This window comes from Elephantulus edwardii, unplaced genomic scaffold (assembly GCF_000299155.1).
Source record: "Elephantulus edwardii isolate Elephantulus edwardi_28Jun2011 unplaced genomic scaffold, EleEdw1.0 scaffold00246, whole genome shotgun sequence".
NCBI classification, from domain to species: Eukaryota; Metazoa; Chordata; class Mammalia; order Macroscelidea; family Macroscelididae; genus Elephantulus; species Elephantulus edwardii.
In genome coordinates, this window is record NW_006399996.1 from 2,399,200 (window position 1) to 2,419,487 (window position 20,288).

Sequence of the window (20,288 nt, forward strand, 5' to 3'; positions counted from 1 at the left end):
AACCTAAGTGCCCATCAACAAACGAATGGATAGAGAAGCTCTGATATATTCACACAATGGAATACTATGCTGCATTGAAAAACAAGGAACTCATGAAATATTATACAAAATAGGTGACCCTGGAGAACATTAAGCTGAGTGAAATATCTCAGTCACAAAAGGACAGGTGCTGCATGGTGCCACTTTAGAACGGTACTGACATCAGGGTTGGAGTGAGACTAAGAAAAATTGGATAAATTATGTATACAGCACTGAAACAGATGAGGAAGAGAACGGTTTGAAAGCAATATATAATTGAGTATTGTGGTTATGATAAGAGTCCAGAATGAAGGTTGCATAGTGGAGTGTACTCGGGTTGGGAGGGGGGGGATTGTATACCAATGAAATTTTTTTTTTTTACTTTTCAAAGAGAAGAGCAAACTGGGGGGAAGGGTGGGCAGGGAGAAAAATGTAACAATGAATGTATAGAAATCCAAAGTCTCTGTAACTGTTCATTAAAATTAATTTTAAAAAAACACAACATATCATAATATATAATATTTACCTCTAAAAAAAAAAGAACTAGGCCACCAGCACTTCCTGGTAGATTGGTAGGCCTTGTAATAAGCTGATTAAAAAGATTCAATCACACCCTTATCATCCGCTCAGCTCTGACTCATAACAGCCTTATAAAACGAAGTAGAACTGCCCAATAGGGTTTCCAATGTTGTAGGTCTTAATGAGGAAGCTCTGATGAAGTCTTGCATGAGATTGGAAACCACCAGAGGCTGGAGCTGTAGAGGGAAGATGTACAATCTCCTTTCATGAAATTTTACAGCCAGGGAACAACAGAGGGTCACTATGAGTGAGAACTGATCCAGTTGGAGTGAGTTTGACTTTTGAAAGCATACTGTCTCATCTTTCTCTTGAACAGCTGGTAGAATTCTTTAAAAACAGAAATGGATGGGGAGCTCTGGTGGCCTAGTGGCAAGGAGCTGCAACTACAATCCCAGAGGTGCACGGTTTGAATCCACCAGATGCTCTGCCAGGAAAGGAGGGACAATCTCCTCCTATACCAGTCAAATCTGATTTGACAGTACATGCACACAAAAATGATAAAATTTAAAAAAATATTTTAAAAAAATGGATAAGGGAAAGGTCATTAGGAGTGAGATGAAGGGGCAGAAAGTATCCACTGAACCGTACACAGAGAACCTCCCTGTGAAGCCAGGCTCTAAGGCCTGGGAAAATACTGGGGGAGGAACTTAGACTGGACTCTAGGAACTGTGCTTGCATTATTTCCCTCCTCACCCTCCTACAGAAGTAACCTTATAAAGTAGCTCTTATTTTCCCCATCTTACAGATAAAGAGGCAGAAGTACAGAGGTGTTATGACCTGCCTAAGGTCACTTAGCTAAGTATTTGAGCTGACAGGGCTGTTTCCAGACCTCTGGTTGGACTAGGCAATCTCTGCAGGTGAACAGAAGCCTTGAAAGATCCAGATCAGGTTCTAGGGGAGAAGGGAAGCAGGTGTGCCTTCTCCCAGTCCACAGACTTTCTCCACAGTCGAGGAGTGCAAGGCCATGGTCAAGGACTTCTCTAAAATATTGAAGAGCAATGATGTCAGTTTGAAGCTTAAGGTGTGCCTGGTTCAGACCATGGTCTTTTCCATCACTTGCTATGTATCTGAGAGCTGGGCAATGAATAAGAATGACAGAAGAAGAATTGATGATGCCTTTGAGCTGTGGAGTTAGAGAAGATACTGAATATCCCATGGACTACCAAAAGAATGAACAGGTATGTCTTTAGAAAGGTGCAGCCAGAGTGCTCCTTAGAGGCAAGGATGGTAAAACTTGGTCTCCCACACTTTGGACATGTCGCTAGGGAGAGGTTATTCCTTGGAGAGGGACATCATGGTTGGAAAGGTGGAGGGGCAGGAAAAGAGAGGAAAGCCTCCAATGAGATAGGTTGGCTCAGTGACTACAGCAATGAGCTCAAGTGTATCCGAGATGATGAGGTGGGCACAGGACAGGACAGGATTCAGATTTGTTGTTCATTTGTTGTTATTGAGTCATATTTGACTCAACGGTCCCTAACAACAACCACAACCCATTTGGCCCCTAAAGAGGCTATAGAGGCAGTGCTACTGTTCCCTGCTTTCTTTCCCATTCTTAGGGTAAACTTCAACACTCTACCAATCTTGAGCTCAACTTACTATCCCAACACATTCTCCCTAGGGTTGTCTGAGTCACAGAGAAAGTGAAGCACACCATGGAAGGCAGAAACCAGTAGCCAAGGTGCATCATTTGCTGCTGCTGCTGCTGCCTCATGCTCCAGGAGGACTGATTCTGAGACCTTTTCTCCCCACTCAGGTGCAGGGATGGGACAAGGCACTCTGTCCACGGAGACTTAAAATTAGATAGATAGATAGATAGATAGATAGATAGATAGATAGATAGATAGATAGATAAAATTTTTATTATTATTAGTATGTGTACCATCAAATCGATCTGACTGTGCAGGAGGAGATTGTCCCTCCTCCAGCACAGCATCTGGTGGATTCAAACCATGTACCTCTGGGATTGCAGTGCATCACGGATATATTCAAGCAAGGTGCACTTCACTTACACTTCACTTCTGCTTTCATCCTTCGCTCTTCCTCTGGGCCTGTAACTAAGTTTCTCCCACTGTTTGTCTGTAAATATCCTTGTCCTATCTTTTTCATTTCCTCCTTCTGATAGAGGATTTGGGACTCTTCTGCTTGGCACCCCAGCAATAGCTCATGATACAAGCCTATTACAATCATTACCTATCATGTCACCACATTACAAAGTAAGAGGTCAACCAAGCCTGTTGACTTGATCTTGCCTCATCATCTTTTTTCCCTGAGTCCTTGTCCTTCATTCAGAACTCCACCTCCTTCAACCCCACATTTACCTTGAAGGGCATATCTACACACAACCCTTTTTTCTGTCTTTCCGCAATCTTCTCCTTTGAGTATCAAATATGGATTCCAGAGGGAGTGGTGGTCTTTTGGGTTTTGGTGATTTTTTTTAAATAGGGCTACCAACCCAAGGAATGGCTGATTTATGTTGGGACTTGAGGATGGCAGCCTTGAGATTCAGTTGTACAACCACCGGGCCCAACTTTTGGTGGAAAGTGGACCCTGGCTGAGTGATGGGAAATGGCACAAAAAAAAAAGGATGTCTTGAGCTGATCCAACAAAAGAGAATAGAGTCAAATTATTAGACGTTCCTATAACATTGTCATTTCATTTCTTCTATGTGCTGTTTTATGTATCTGAGGTTAATCTGACAACAGCAATTAAAAAAAAATAAGAACTACAAAAGGCCATGGCCCTCTCAATTGCTTGCTATGCATCTGAGAGTTGAAAGAATCAATGCCTTTGAGCTGTGGTGCTGAAGAAGAGTACTGTATAACCCATGGACTACCAAGAGAATGCACAGATCTCTCTTGGAGAAAGTAAAACTAGGATGCCAAGTCTTTAAACTGACAGCATGATTCTTAAATAATCTTAGAGAAGTAACAAGAGATCTTCACAGTGCAACTCATCTTTTGATTTCTTGACTGCTGGTACCAAGAATTTTGATTGTAGATCTAAGTAAGATTAATTCACTGACGACTGAAATATTTTCTCCATCAGTGCAACTCATCTTTTGATTTCTTGACTGCTGGTACCAAGAATTTTGATTGTAGATCTAAGTAAGATTAATTCACTGACGACTGAAATCTTTTCTCCATCATGATGCTGCCTATTAACCTGGTGGTGAGGATTTTTTGCTTTTATTATTAGTGAGGTCATACAGTATTTGTCCTTTTGTATTTGGTTTATTTCATTCAGCATAATGTCTTCAAGCTCTGAGCATGAATGTGCCACATCTTGTTTATCAGCTCATCTGTTGATAGGCATATAGATTGTTTCCATTTTGGATATTGAGATTAGTGCTGTAGTAAACATTGATATACAAGTTTCTTTTCTTTTTTTTTTTTTTCCTTTTCCCTGCCTCTTTTTAAACAGTCCCTCCTTAAGGACTATCCACTTAGCTTTGTATCCAAAGACGAAATTTGTAGGTGAAAGGAGTTAGCCTTTGTTACAGACTGGTTAATTTCAGGGTCGAAAATATGGAACGCTTCACGAATTTGCGTGTCATCCTTGTGCAGGAGCCATGCTAATCTTCTCTGTATCGTTCCAATTTTAGTATATGTGCTGCCAAAGTGAGCCCACAAGTTTCTTTTTTAGTTTCTGCTTTCAAGGTTTTTTTTTTTAAATATAAATATATATATATATATACCTAGGAGCGAGGAAGGTGCCTTGGGAGCAGAGTTCATTGTCTATTACACAGCAAACCAATAGACTTAATGACTCCAGTGGTTGGAATCTGCCAATAGCTCTGAGGAGGGAAGATGTATGACCACCCCAACCAGATTTCCAGTCTCAGACTCCTAATTGAGGACCATTATGAGTCAGAACCAACTTTACAGCAATAAGTTTACCTTTTCAGATTTTTGATCTAGGATTGGAATTGCTAGGACATATGACAGTTTTATTTTTCATTTTTTGAGAAACAGCTACATTGTTTTTCACACTGACTGAACCATTTTGAGTTTTTTTGTTTGTTTTTAAAAAAACTTGTATTTTATAGTCATTTGCTTACAAAGTTCATATTTATTGTGTTTCACACTATTCTTTATTCACATTGTGTTTCATACAATAACTCCCATTCATTATGTTTTATAAAATTAATTACCTTTGGACTATGCCTACCATTGTTGTTGTTGATTGCCTTCAAGTCAAGCACTACTCATAACGACCCTATGAACAGAAGGCCTGAAGCCCCTCTACAACTATTGACAGTTATCAAAATTCATCAAGTTTCCAGAGGCATGTCTTTTCAGGTCCCAGCTGGATCTTTCTCATTTTCTGTACCCCCTCCCTTCACCCACAAAATTGTGCAACTCTGGTTTTGCCCCTGCCCAACCTCACCCCTCTGCTCTCACTTTTCCTCCTTGGATCACCACACATGTGTTACTAGTTGTCCGTCTATTTTTACAATAATGGACTTACTCGGTATTTGTCCTTATGGAACTGAATTAGTTCACTCATCATAATACTTTCCACTCTCTCCCAATTATGTAGTATTTTTAAAAATTGTTGCTCCTGAGTGCTTCATAGTATTCCATTTTGTGAATGTACAGAGAAATGTACAGTTTCTCAATCTATTCAGTTGTGGTTGGACATTGGGCTGTTTTTATGTTCTTATGATGGTGAATGACACTGCTATGAACATTGGTGTGCAAGTCTCTATTTGTGTCTCAGTTCTAATTTCCTAGGAGTGTATTCCTACTGCAGGAGAAGGATGAGCAATATCCTCCCGTGCAATGATTACCTACCTGCCTCTGAAAATCTGCAGGAGGTTCAGCTATGAGTCAGTTCTGACTCTGTGGTACACAACAACAGCATATTCCTAGTAGTGGAATAGCTGGGTCATACACAGTTTCTATGCTCACTTTTTTTTTAATGCTACAAAGACTTTTAGTTTATTTTTCCTCATCAGTATCACTGACATTCTCATGGTTCACATTTCCCAGTGCCACCCCTCTTAAAGTAGAGTTAATGTGCAATCTTACTTAGGGGTTGGGGAGGGAGGTAGGGTATGCTCGCTTTTTTAGAAATGCCAAACAGCCTTCCAGAGAGGTTGTACTATTTTACAATCCCACCAACAGTGTATGAGAGTTCCCATCTCTCTACATCCTCTTCAACATTTATTGCTTGCTGCCCTGCTAAACTTTGCCACTACTACTGGGGTGAAATAGTGTCTCATTGTAGTTTTGATTTGCATCTCTCTTATTGCCAGTGATTTTGAGCATTTCCTCATGAATCTAATAATTTCGGTTTTGTTTCTTTATTCATTCATTGTTGCACATTTGTGTGTGTGTGTGTGTGTGTGTGTGTGTACCGTCAAATTGGATCTGACTGGTACAGGAGGGGATTGCCCCTCCTTCTCCAGCAGAGCATCTGGTGGATTTGAACTGCATGCCTCTGGGATTGCAGTGCAGCTTCTTGCCAATAGGCCACCAGAGCTCCCTCATTGTTGCACATTTTTCTCCCTTCCCCCTCCACCAGTCCATGTTTCAGTGCACCTCTTGTTCCTGAGTGTTGTCATATATATAATGCCTAATAATTTATTCTTTTCAGACAGTTCACCCCTTCATCTGTTCCAGTGCAGTGTTCATTATCTAGCCACTCTTTTCTTATTCTCCTTCCAATCCTTCATGTCAGTCCTATTTTATAACAGCAACGTTATGCAGTGTTTGTACTTTTGTGACTAAGCTATTTCACTCAGCATAATGTCCTCCAGGCCCATGTTGTGTAATGTTCTACAAGTTCATTGTTTTTCAGTGCTGCATAGTATTTCATTGTGTGAATATACCATAGTTCATTTATTGATGGGCACTTGGGTTGCTTCCATCTCTTTGCTATTGTGAATAACACAGCAATAAACACTGATGTGCATATATCTACTTGAATAGAGACTCTGGTTCATTTAAAGTGTATTCCCAGCAGTGGAATTGCTGGGTCAAATAGTATTTGTATTTCCAACTTTTTGAGAAAGCACCATAACACTTTCCATACTGGTTGCACCATTTTACATTCCTATCTGTGATATGCAGATGACATAACCCTGCTTGCTGAAACAGAGGAAGACCTGAAGCGCTTGCTGCATAGAGTCAAGGACTGCAGCCTCTAATATTGATTGAGGCTCAATGACAAGAAGACAAAGATTCTCACCACTGGAATAATTGGTAGCATCAGAGTGGATGGTGAAGAGATTGAGATTGTTCATAGCTTTAGTTTGCTTGGCTCCACAGTCAAAAATCTTGGCACCAGTAGCCAGGAAATTAGAAGACGTATTGCGATGGGAAAGTCTGCTTTTAGGGACCTCTACAAAGTACTGAAGAGCAATGGTGTCTCTTTGGAGACTAAGGTGCATCTGATACAGGCCATGGTCTTTGCTATCACCTGTTATATATCAGAGAGTTGGACAATGACTAAGGAGGATAGAAGGAGAATTGATGCCTTTGAGCTGTGGTGCTGGAGAAGAGTATTGAGGGTACCATGGACTGCCAGGAAAACAAACAGATTCATCCTGGAAAGGGTCAACCGGGCTGCTCTTTGGAGGCAAGGATTCTGAGGCTCCGTCTAACATACTTTGGACATGTTGTAAGGAGGGGACGGGTCCTTGAAGAGGGACATCATGCTTGGTGGGGTGGAGGGACAGTGCAGGAGGGGAAGGCCCTCTATGAGGTAGATTGCCTCAGTGACTGGGGTAATTGGGATGGGTATATCGGAGACGGTGCAATTAGCACAGGCCAGAGCAGCGTTTAGGGCTGTTGTACATAGGGTCACTATGAGTTGCAAGCAACTCGATGGCACATAACAACAACAACAACCAGCAGTAAAAAAGAATTCCAATCTCTCCACAACCTTGCCAGCATTTGTTGTGTACTCTCCTGTTGAACTGTTACTATTGTTACATTGTACCATTTTGCATTCTCTTTCCCCACACTCCTACTAACACTTGTTATTTTCTGTGTTTTGATTTTGGAGTTTTCTCCCCCTAACCTTAGCCATGCTGCTGTTGATATTCATTGAGTGTTGTTATTCATAGCTGTCAAGTCTGAAACAACTCATAGCAGGTGTCCAGAGGTTGCAAATCACACAGAGTGGTTGCTCATCTTTCTCACTTGGACCAGCTGGTGTATTGGAACCAGCTGGTGTAAGTACCTTTGGGTTTACAGTGCAACTCTTTACCTGCTACGTCACCAGAGCTCCCTTAGCCATTTTAGTAGAAAGGAAATAGGATCTCATTGTGGTTTTGATTTGCATCTTTTTGGTGGCTAAAGACTCTAAGGGAGCTCTGGTGGTCTGGTGGTAAGAAGCTGCACTGCTAATCCCAATGCACATGGTTCAAATCCGCCAACTGCCTTTCAGGAGAAAGATTGGCAATCTCTTTCCATGCAATTTACAGCTTCTGAAAACCCACTGGAGGGTGAGACATGAGTCAAATTTGACTCAATGGTGTACAAGAACAACAAAGTTTCTCAGTCTTTTCAGGAGTTTGAAAGTTGTCTTGGGCTAAGTTTTTTAGTGAGGCAAAACTAATGAAGTGTCTATATTTGTATCTATCTAGAGATTGATATTTCTTTCAAGGAAATAGCTCTCACACACACTTGTAGAGGCTGGTAAATCACAGGTCCATGGTTAGACCGGGGAGAGAGGCTGCCAGAGGAAGTTAACAAGTCTAAAGTCAGCAGGCAGAGCAGCAAACTCCTGACTTTGGAGATTGACAAGTCTACACCGCTGGTTCTGATGAGCTGGATGCAGGATCCAAATCAGCAAAAGGCTAGTTAGTGTGCATTGAGGGGTAGACTGGAGCAGTGTGGGGAAAGAGGGTTAGAAAATGTGCAAGAATAAATTAAAAAAGCTAGCTAGTGTGGCCAAACAGCCCACAGGCCTTGCTGCTGAGGAAACTTCCTTAGAGCAGTTCAGTGACGATCTCATAATTGCCTCTAGTAGCGCCTTCTTGATATCATAGGGTTAGGATTAACACAGAGAATAGTTACTTTATACTAGAAACGTGGCCACATGACTGACACACATTATTAACCAGTACTTCTGAATGTCCTCTCTGGTAAAATGCCTATTGTCAAGGCTTTTTCTATTTTGTGTTTGAGTTGTTTTTGTAACAGTTTAAATCTGCTTAGGAAGAAGTGCATCCAGAGTGCACTTTAGAGGCAAGGATGGTGAGACTTTGTCTCACATATTTTGAGTACATTGTCAAAAGGGTGAGTCCTTGAAAAAAGGCAGCCTACTTGGAAAAGAGGAGCATCAGAGAAGGAGAAGAAGACTCCCAGGGTGGAATGACACCGTGACTGCAACAGTGGGCTTGGGCATGGCGGAGAGGATGAGGTTGAGGATGCAACAGGGTCTGTTGTTCATAGCAATCCTAACAACAATCCTTAAAAGCATCTAACAGCAACAGATTCTTGTTGGACATGTGATTTCGGAAGATATTCCCCCAGTTGATTGCTTATTTTTTTTCTTCTTTAGGTAGTCTTTTGCTGAACCAATTTTTTTCCATTTTCAGAAGGTTTTCTTGTGTTTTGCTGTTGGCCTTTTGCTGGTGGGTTGGATAATCCTCTAATGTAAGCAAGGCCCCACAGTGTTGTCTCTGCTTGTTCTTCTAAGAATTATAAGGTTTTCATTTGCACATTTAAGCTCTTAATTAATTTAGATCTTGTTTTTAGTGTGAGGCAAAGGTAGTGTTTCATTTTGTTGCACGTAGATATCCAGAAAATGGTACCTTTTATTGAAAAAGCCCTTTTCTGGTGCCTTTTATTCCTCCATCAAATGGACTTAACAGCTTTGTAAAAAATCAGTTAACCACAGATGTGTAGATTTCAGTCTGGACTCTCAATGTTGCTTTGTTGCCAACTGGCTCTTAAAAAGCATGATCTCTCCACAACATGAGGCTGCCTTGGAAGAAAAATGGTGTCAGCAGGCTTCAGACCTCCTGCTCTTCTCTCCTCCTTCTTGCAGATGGAAGTAAAAATGGATCAGGATAAACAATGGGGGAAAATATTACTAAAAAAATAATAATAACAGAACCAGGTAGAGTAACAATTTTACAAATATAAGTCAGTGATAAGGACAAATCTGGTTTTTAATAAAATGATCACTGGACATTTAAAAAAAGAATGGAGCTTGGAGCTTCTGGGAGTGGAGGCGGAGGAGGTGCTGCTCCTTAGACAAGTGTCTGGGTTCTTGGCCAAAAGCTCCCAGCTCATTATGGAGATTTTTCTGGTGGCACTTCTATTCTCCACCTCCACCCTCCAGGTGCCAATAAGGCATTACAGGGGCCAGAAGTATTTCCAAGGCTGGCAAAGTATCAGTGAGTGACTATGTGGGTCCTTGTGCACATTCTGAGAAAAGAGGATGGGATGAGAGTTGAGTGGGTAGAAAAAGATGCTTATACTCCTGAGGATAAGAAACAAGTAAGGTGGCTGGGATAGGGGGTTAGATGCCCAGATTCCAATGTGCCACACCTGCCTTCCTCTAGCTGGTGCCTGCACTGGAAGTATCTAACTGGATGTGTGTGCAAGGCTAGACCTCAGTCTCTGCTTCTGTTGGCACTAGAAGCTGTGCTGTGCCCCAACCTGGGATATTCCCCTCCAAGAACTCATGCAGAATTTAGCCTCCAAGGTAAAGGCTGGTTTTCTCTCTGTGACAAGTTCAATGTCTCTACCTTGCTCTGTTTCTAACTATTTCCTTCCATACAGCCCTTATCTTGGACCTCAGGAGGATCTTGCTTCCCTTAGACATCCCCTAGTCTCGTGCAGAACTCTGAGCCTTCTCTCTGGAGCTTAGGATCCAAATAGAAGCAGATCCAGCCACTTCTTTGCTCTTGGGGCTCCCAAGAACTCTCCTCAGCTCCTCCTCCTTCTCCAAGATCAAGTAAGAGGAAGACATTGTGCCTTCATGGGAGGAGGGGAAAGGAGAGTAAATGGGGACTTCCAAATTCCAGCACTCGGAGGATGTAAGGATGGCACTCTGAGGAAGGAGAAACATCTTGAAATGACATATACAAAGAAAACAGCCTTTATTTAGATTGTACATTTACTTGGAGGAAGTGTGTTTTTATGAAGAATGAACCCATTGCTGTCTTTGATTGTGACTCATGCAGTCTCTCCCCCTATATCAGAGTAGAACTGTAATCCATAAGGTCTTCAAAATAAGGAGATTGGTAGACCTTTCTTCTGAAGCACCACTGGATAGACTGGAACCTCCAACACTTTGGTTAGTAGCCAAGTCACTAACCTACTTCCACCAACTAAGGATTCCACAGAGAGCGAAGCCAGGAAAAACAAGGCAGGATTTAGGCGTTGGATGACTCATAGGTAGAGGATTTGGCTAAGAGGTAAATTAAGGCAGTTAAGAGTGGGGCTATGATGAGTGGACACAGTTTATTCTTTCCCTCCTCACCCTCCCCTACACTCTTGAGAAGGTGATTCTGTCTTCTGGGGTTTGGGTCTGAGCTGGATCTGTTCCCATGTTCAGGACTCCCTTTTCAGCTGAAGGTGAGTATGTCGGCCATAGCCTGGAGTCAGGGGTTGAAGGAGGGGACCCTCGCTTTTCCTCCCCTGGATATTTTTTTTTAATCTGCTTCACATTTTTTAAAAAAAATATTATTATACTAGTTTATTTACAAAATTTGAGTATGTTGTTTTTCAGATCAGATTCTTCCAATTTCCCCCATCAAATTGTATAACCCCATGATTATTCCACCTCCCACCCCCTATCCTCATCCCTCTGCTTCCACCCTCCCCCCACCTTGGATCTTCACACTCATTCTACAATAATGATTTTATACAATATTTGTCCTTGTGGGACTGTGTCAGTTCACTCAGCATAATACTCTCCAGTCCCTCCCAAGCTAGGTAATAATTATAAAATCATTACTCCTGTGTGCTGCATAGTATTCCATTGTATGAATGTAACATTATTTCTCAATCCATTCAATTGTGGTTGGACATCTGGGATGCTTCCATGTTCATGCAATGGCGAATAAATGTTATGAACATTGGTGTGAAGTCTCCATCTGTGCCTCAGTTCTCATTTTTTCAGAGTACATTCCAAGCAGAGGAATAGCTGGGTCATATGGAATTTCTATGTTCAGCTTTTTGAGGAAGTGCCAAACTGCCTTCCAGAATGGTTTTACCATTTTACAATCCCACCAACAATGTATAAGAGTTCCTATCTTGGGAGCTCTGGTGACCTAGTGGCAAGAAGCTGCACTGCAATCCTAGAGGCGCACGGTTCGAATCCACCAGATGCTCTGCTGAGGAAGGAGGGACAATCTCCTCCTGTACCAGTCAGATCTGATTTGACAGTACACGCACACACACAAATAATAAAATAAAAATTAAAAAAAAAGAGTTCCTATCTTGCCACGTCCACTCTCGCATTTATTAGTTTCTGTCCTGTTAAACTTTGCTACTGTTACTGGAGTGAGGTAGTATCTCATTATGGTTTTGATTTTCATCTCTCTTATAGCCAGTGATTTTGAGCATTTATTCATGTTTCTCTTGGCCATTCTAATATCTTCCTCTGTGAAAATTCTTTTCATGTCTTTTGCCCCTTTTGTAATTGGGTTATCAGTCTTTTTCATGTGGAGACCCAGGAGTATTCAATAAACTTTGGTTATGAGACTCTTGTCAAATGTTTGTTCCCTGTTGGTTGGGTGTTTTTTTTTCACCCTGTTGGAAAAAGTTTTTGATGCATACAGGGATTTAATCTTTAGAAGGTCCCATTCATCAATTTTATACTCTTCAGATTGTGTATTTCTGGCTGTATTTGGCAGTCTCTTTATATTGTAGACTACGGCTTCTAAGCTTGATCTCACTTTGTTAAGTTAGTGGACTTAAGGAAGAAATTGGAGAGAATGAGAGAAAGCTTAATACAGCTTTATTAAGGGGCAGGGGGAGAGCTCCCCGGGTGAGTTCTTCATTCTGGAGATACAGAATGGGGAAGTCACACTGTGAATTTATTGGCGAGGATTTTTGTAACAGAATCTTTAGGGAGTGACATTCCAGTCTGATTCACAATCCACCTACTAGCTCAGCCAGACAGGCAAGGCCGTTTGCTCTTCTTATCAGCAGTAGAACAAGACTGTCAGTATTTGAGTTCTGAATTCTTCATTATTCTCTTTGGCTCCCTTTGCCCAGACTTAACAGTCTCTTATGAACTTTATGATTTGGGGCTTTATTATCAGGTCTCTGATCCATCTTGAGTTGATTTTTTGTGTATGATTTGAGATGTGGATCCTGTTTCAGCTTTCTGCAGATGAAAGTCCAGTTTTGCCAGCACCATTTGTTGAAGAGGTTGTCATTTCCCCATTTGATAGCTTTGATTTCCTTGTCAAATATCAATTGACCATAGATAGCTGGGTCTATTTCTGGGTTCTCAATTCTGTTCCATTGGTTGATGTGCCTGTCATTGTACCAGTACCATGCTGTTTTGGTTACTACCTCTGTGGAGTAGGTTTTGAGGTCAGGGAGTACTATGCCTCCCACCTCATTTTTGTTTCTCACTTCCCTTGGATCTTGACCCCTCTCCAACTTCTGGGCTGAGTCTCAGGAGCACCTCTTCCTGGGACCAGTAGCAGGTTAGAGGGAATGATGTTCAAAGTCCTTAGCCCACGATTAGCAAAAACTAAAGGGAGGTAGGAAGGTGGGAAGGGAACTGATGAAAGAAAAGAAGAAAAAGCCACAAGAACAGGAAGATGTGATAGGAGCGGAAAGAAACAAGTTGAAAATAAAGTTTCCGAGAAGTAAGAGAGAGGGGAGAAATGTCTGGGCTGACCCTAAAGCCACTTACATTCCACCCTCCTCTGTTGTTATGTGCCATCAAATTGCTTGCAACTTACAATGACCCTATGTACATCAGCCCTGAACCCTGCTCTATCCTGAGCCAACCTTATTGTCTCTTACACACTTACCCCCATTACCCCAGTCACTGAAGCAACCCAACTCATAGAGGGTCTTCCTCTCTTGCTGCTCTCCCTCCACCCTTCCAAGCATGACATCCTGCTTCAAGGACTGGTCCATCTAGAAGAGCCCTTTTCTGCCTCCTTTGTTTGCATAGCCTTTGGGCTCAAGGCCAGAGGTGGACATGGATTTGGCTCTGTGAAGAAGCCAGGACATTTGGACTCATAGATGCCCCCAGAGCTAGGCAAAGGCATTTAAACACACACACATCCCACCCCCCCCATCAAATCCCTGCCTAAAACTACTTTGACTATCATGTGTTCATTTACTCAATATTTACTGTGTGCCTGCAATGTATCAGCCACTGAGATAAGCAATGGGTTATATTGATGAGCAAACCCAACGCTGGTTCCTGCCTTCTTGATCCTCATAATACCATGGGGAAGGCAGGTATTCATCCAGACTAAGAAATACATAACTAAAAGCTTTGATATACACCATGAGAGTGTGAAGACTTGGTGATTACTATTGTAGATGTTAGGTGCCATCATGTCTTGTGCAATTCATAGTAACTTTATGAGGAGCAGATATGAACCCTGACCTATCCTGTGCCGCTCTCATCATTCCTGACACACTGGAGCCTATTGATGCAGTCACTATGTCAATCCATCTTGTTGAGGGTCTTCCTCTTTCACTGACCTTCCACCTTTCCAAGCATGATAACTTTGTCCAAGGAATAGCCTTTCTTTGTAACATATCCTAAGTGTGTTAGATGAAGCTTTGCAATCTTTTGCCTCAAAGGAGCACTCTGGCTGCACTTTCTCCAAACAAAAACTCATTAAGAAGACAGAAGTGAAAGAAAAATCCTAAATGGATGTTAAAAGAGACTCTGAAAATTGCACTAGAGCACTGAAAAGTGAAAACAAAGAAAAGAGAGGCTGAAGTACAAGAGCTGAACAGAAGATTTCACAGGGCAGCTAGAGAAGAAAAAGCAAAGTGTTAGAATGTGCAGAGCACTGGAATGGGAGAAAAAATAGGGAATAACTCGCTTGACATTTCTCAAGCTGAAAGAACTAAAAGTCAAATTTAAGACTCGAGTTGCAATCCTGAGAGTCCCAAAATCTTGAGTGATCCAGGAAGCATCAAAAGAAAATGGAGGGAATACACAGAATCATTGTACCAAGAAGACTTAGCTAACACCGAAATATTTCAGGAAATATCATATTATCAAGAGCCAACAGTAATAAAGGAAGAAATTGAATGTGCACTGAAGGCTTTGGGGGGAAAAAAAGGACCCCAGGAATCAATAAACTACCAATTAAAATGTTTCAACTGACAAATACAGTCCTGGACATACTCACCATTCTATGCCAGGAAATCTGGAGGATAACTACCTGACTGACTGACTGGAAGAGATACATATCTATTCCCATTCTTAAAAAGGTGCTTGAACAGAATATGGAAGTTATTGAACAATATCATTAATATTACATCTATCCAGTGAGCTCTGGTAGCCTAGTGGCAAGAAGCTGTAACTGCAATCTCAGAGATACACCGTTCGAATCCACCAGATGCTCTGTTGGAGAAGGAGAAACAATCTCCTCCTGTACCAGTCAGATCTGATTTGACGGTACATACAAAAAATAATGAAATAAAATAATTAAAAAAAAAATATTACATCCAGGCAAAATATTGCTAGAGGTCATCCAAAAATGGCTAGAACAGTGCACAGACAGAGAACTAATAGAAGTTCAGGCTGGGTTTAGCCATGACATCAGGGATATCAGTGCTTATGTCAGATGGATCTTGGCTGAAACCAAAGAGTACCAGAAAGATGTCTATTTGTGCATTATTGACTATGTCAAGCAATTAGATTGTATGGATCTATAACAAATTATGGCTAATATTGTGAAGATACATAATCCTAGGACACTTAATTGTGCTCATGAGAAACCTATATCCAGACCAACAGGCCCTTGTACAAACAAAGCAAGGGAATAGTACATTATTTTAAATTAAGAGATATATGTCTGTGTTGTATCCTCTCTCCATATCTATTCAATCTGTGTGTGGAGCAAATCATTAAAAAACCTGGACTCCGTGTAGAAGAATATGGTATCAGGATCAGATAAAGATTCATCAAGAACCTGTTATGCAAATGACACACCTTGCTTTCTGAAAGCGAAGACGACTTTGAAGCACTTGCTACAGAAGTATAGAAAATGCAGCCTTCAAAATGGATTGCATCTCAACATCAAGAATACAAAAATTCTCACCACTGGACCAATAAGCAACATCATCATAGATGGAGAAAAGATTGAAACTGCCAATGACTTCATCTTACTTGGATCCACGACCAACACCCTTGGTACCAGCAGTAAGGAGATCAGGATATGTATTACACTGGGAAAGCCTGCAGTTAGAGACCTCTCCAAATTATTCGCGAAGGTATGCTTGATTCAAGACATGGCCTTATTAGTCACCTGCTGTGCATCTGAGAGCTAGACAATGAAAAAGCGTAATAGAAGAATTGATGCCTTTGAGTTGTGGTGTTGAAGAAAAGTGCTGAATATCCCAAAAAAAGTGCTAAATATGCCAGAAGAACAAACAGATAGATATGTCATGGTGGAAGTGAAGCTTTGTGAATAATGGGCCTAGAATCTAGTCTGGGCGTCAGAAAATATTTCCCTGAGGGATTAATGACTTTTTAGGTGAGATCAAGCACATATAGGAAAGACACACATGCGCGCGCGCACACACACACACACACACACACACACACACAAAGTCAATTTTATCTTAAAGTTAACCCTGTATGTTACAGAGAAGAACTGCTTCATAGACTTTTCATGGCTGTAAATTTTAAGGAAGCAGATTGATAAACTTATTCCTCTGAGGTGATTTGAACCTCAAACTAGTGGTCAAGTATAAACTGCTCCAGATAACCTTACGCAGAGAGAGAGAGATATTGATTTTGCTTTTGAGGAGTTTGGAGTCTACCTCCTTCTCAGCATCCCTCTCTGGCTCCAGTTTCCTCCTTCCACGGCTGATCCCCTGAGATTAGAAGGACCAGGAAGAGATGAACTTGCTGTCTCAGCGGACCTGGCTCTATGGACTGGCCATTGCTGTCCAGGGAATGAACAGCAGGGGGCGTGAGAGGACTGTGGAGAGATGGGGGCCAGGGCTGTTGGAAGGGAGGGGAAGACTCAGGGAGAAACAATAGGGAAGGGAACTAAGGTAAAAAGCTGCCTCTCTGCCCCGCTCTCAGTCCACTTGCTGCATTCCCAGACAAATTTGTTTTTACTCCATTAAACAAGAACTGGTTTGTGCTGATCCTAGCTGGGAAAAACAAGAGTCAAGAATTTATCTGTCCTCAAAAGAATATAGCAGCTACGAAGATGGCGCCGAAAGTGAAGAAGGAAGCCCCTGCCCCTCCCATAACTGAAGCCAAAGCAAAGGCATTAAAGGCCAAGAAGGCAGTCCTGAAGGGCATCCACAGAAAAAAAAAAAAAAAGAAGATCCACACGTCACCCCCTTCCGGCGACCTAAGACACTGAGACTCCAAAGGCAGTCCAAATACCCCCGGAAGAGCGCCCCCAGGAGAAAGAAGCTTGACCACTATGCCATCATCAAATTTCCCCTGACCACTGAGTCAGCTATGAAGAAGATAGACGATAACAACACAGTTGTTTTCATTGTGGATGTCAAGGCCAACAAGCACCAAATTAAACAAGCTGTAAAGAAGCTGTATGACATTGATGTGGCTAGGTCGACACTTTGATTAGGCCTGATGGAGAGAAGAAGGCCTTTATTTCACTTGCTCCTGACTTTGATGTTTTGGATGTTGCCAACAAAATTGGGATTATCTAAACTGAGTCCAGCTGGCTAATTCTAAATAGAAATTTTTCTCACACACAAAAAAGAATACAGCAAACCAGATTCCAGAGAGTCCTGGTGTCCCAGCCATTCCCTGAGTAACCCATTTCCTCATCCCAGAACTCCTGGGAAACCCTCATGCCCCATCCCCTGTCCCCCAGCTCCCTCAACTGCTTTTGGAAATCTAGGTGTACTAACCCAAAGCTTCCAGCCCCAGGGGACTCTGGCACTCTCACCTTCAGTTCCCGCCTCTCAATCTTCAGTCTTCTCAGTAACTGTTAACCCCTCCTCCATACTCCAGCCTCCATGGGAATCTGTGCCCCAGTCCCCTAGATTTTTTTTTGCAGGGATGGCTTACCAGTAACCAAGGCAACAGGGTAAGTCATTCACTGGATCTTCTGCCCCCTTCTGTAGGGATCAGTCAAGACATAAACAACCAGGGAAGAAGGAGGCTGTAGGAGACTCTTTGGAGTGGGAGCCACAGTCCCAAGCCCCTTTTTTTACCCTCCCATCATCTCAGTCCCATCATCTACAATTGTCACTGCCAAGTCCACAGTATGGTCAGGAAGTCCAAACCCGGTACTGGTCCCTGGGCAGTGTTCAAGGTCAGCCTCGGCTGCCCACATATATTCATTTAATTCATCTTTACTGAGTGTCTGCTACATTCCAGGCATTGTTCTCTACACTGGAAGTAGGAGTACACTGGTGAGAAGGACAGAACACTCCCTGCTCTTATGGAGTTCATAATATAGTGAAGGGCACAGGGCAAACAGCCTGTAAACAAAAGAAAGAAGGAGGATATCAATAGCAATTAGAGCTATAAACTAAAACAAACTCATTGTTGTTGAGTCAGAATCATCTCAATAGTTGACCCTGCAGTGAGTTTCCAAGTCTGTAAATTGCACACATAGGAGATTGATCATTTTCTCTGACAGAGCCTCCGGTGGATTCGAACCACGAGAGAGGTGCAGTCTTGGGTTAGTAGCACAGCTTCTAACCAGAGCTCCCTAGAAAGGGAATTGTTGTTGTATGCTGTTGAGTTAGAACTGACTCTTAGTCGATGCTTTTTCAGAGACAGTAAATCCAGTGGGTTTCCAGAAGCAGTAAATTTCAGGAGAGATTGCCCATCTTTTACCAGTGGAGCAGCTGGTGGGTTTGAACTGCATGTTTTTGGGATAGCAGTGCAGCTCCTTGCCGCTAGGCCACCACAGCTCCCTTATAAAGGGAATAAGATCCCACAATTGCTAGGTGAATCTGGGGAAAGGGACATTAGGTGCGTGATCAGGAATATAGTTCAAAAGAAACATCGGTTGGTCAAAGACCTAAATAATGAAAATAAGCCAGTCTGTGGAGTTGAGGATGTGAGCCAGTTTAGGGTTGGGGGAAGCTCAAGGCCTGGAGGCATTTGGATGCCCACCCAAGAGTTGTTTTAGGAGACAACTTCCTGATCTGTGTCCTTGAGACACCTCGCCAGGGCTGGCTCTTCTTCCATCCCCTGGTCAGGACACCATGCCTGTAGACTCTTTCTCCAGCCTGGCCTAGATTTCAAGATTCCTGATTATCATCCAGAGCTGTCTACACTCTTTCATTAAGACTGACTTTGCTTTGACACAGACTTTGCTGGGCCCCTACCAAGGGCACCAACAATCCCCTGCCTCTGTCACATATTCCCCAAAATTTTCCAGAGCTTGAAAATACACCCGGCAGCCTCCAGGCCTGCTCTGTTCACACACTCCACCGTATCCATTGGCCTTTACTCTCACTCCTCTGGCTTCTTTTTCAAACTAACATTTATTGACTGCTGACACTATGCCACACATTTTGTTTGTTCGCAAGGACTCTAAAGAATAATGAGACTTACTCTCAGCCCTAGAAAATCTAGGGTCTTAGAAGAGAAGTGAACATGTAAGATGCTTTAATATCATTATCTGTAAGTGTTAGAGAGCCTGGTTGTAGTTCTGTCAAGGATCATCAGGAGAGTCAATATATTAGACAAGTGAACTTGAACAAATGATTAAAATCAGTTGCCATTAAATGTTGATTCCAACTCAAGGCTGCCCTGTGTGTCAGAATAAAACTGCACTCCACAGGGTTTTGGGTTTTTTCCCTCCTAAACTTTATTAATTTTATATTATTATTGAGACTATAGATGGCAAAATATATACCATTTAGCAGTTTCTACATGCAGTAAATAGATTCATCCTAGAGAGAGTGCAACCAGCCTTCTCCTTAAAGGCAAGGATTCTGAAGCTTCATCTGACATACTTTGGACATGTTACAAAGAGGGACCAGTCCTTGGAGAGGGACATCATGCTTGGGAGGGTAGAGAGAAAGTGCAAGAGAGGAAGACCCTTGATGAGATGGATTGATTCGGTTACTGGGGTAATGGGGGCAGGTGTGTCAGAGATCATAAGATTGGCACAGGATAGAGCAGGGTTTAGGGCTGTTGTACATAGGGTCGCTAAGAGTCAAGGGGGACTCAACAGCACATAACAACAAAACAGCATGTACTATTTAGTGGCATTGATTACGTTCTTTGAATTATACAATCATCGCAGGCTCTTTTCTGGAATTGTCCCTCCTTCATTAACATAAACTCACTGCTCTCCAAGATTCCTATATCATCTTTTGAGTTGCTCTTGTCAATTCTTGTATCATAAGTTCTTGAAAAGGCAAAATGCTCATGGCAGACACTATTTTACTCATTCATATATGTGTTTCTTGAGTCAGAACAAGTTCATAGCTGACCCTCCAACAGGTTTTGGAGACTGTAAATAACACGGGAGGAAATTGCCATCTTTCTCTCGATGGCCATTGAATGATTCAGTCCACCAGGAAGGTACCACTTAGGACCCTCTTCAACTA

General features: G+C 42.1%; 1 protein-coding gene across 1 annotated transcript; it reads left to right on the forward strand.

Annotated features, from left to right (window-relative positions):
* The first annotated feature begins 2,249 nt into the window (after positions 1–2,249).
* On the forward strand, positions 2,250–13,791 carry SHBG (sex hormone-binding globulin). The gene is given in 5 exon segments (XM_006903639.1): positions 2,250–2,266; positions 3,040–3,170; positions 10,119–10,152; positions 13,672–13,724; positions 13,727–13,791. Coding segments are annotated over 5 exon segments (300 nt in total).
* Positions 13,792–20,288: the final 6,497 nt, after the last annotated feature.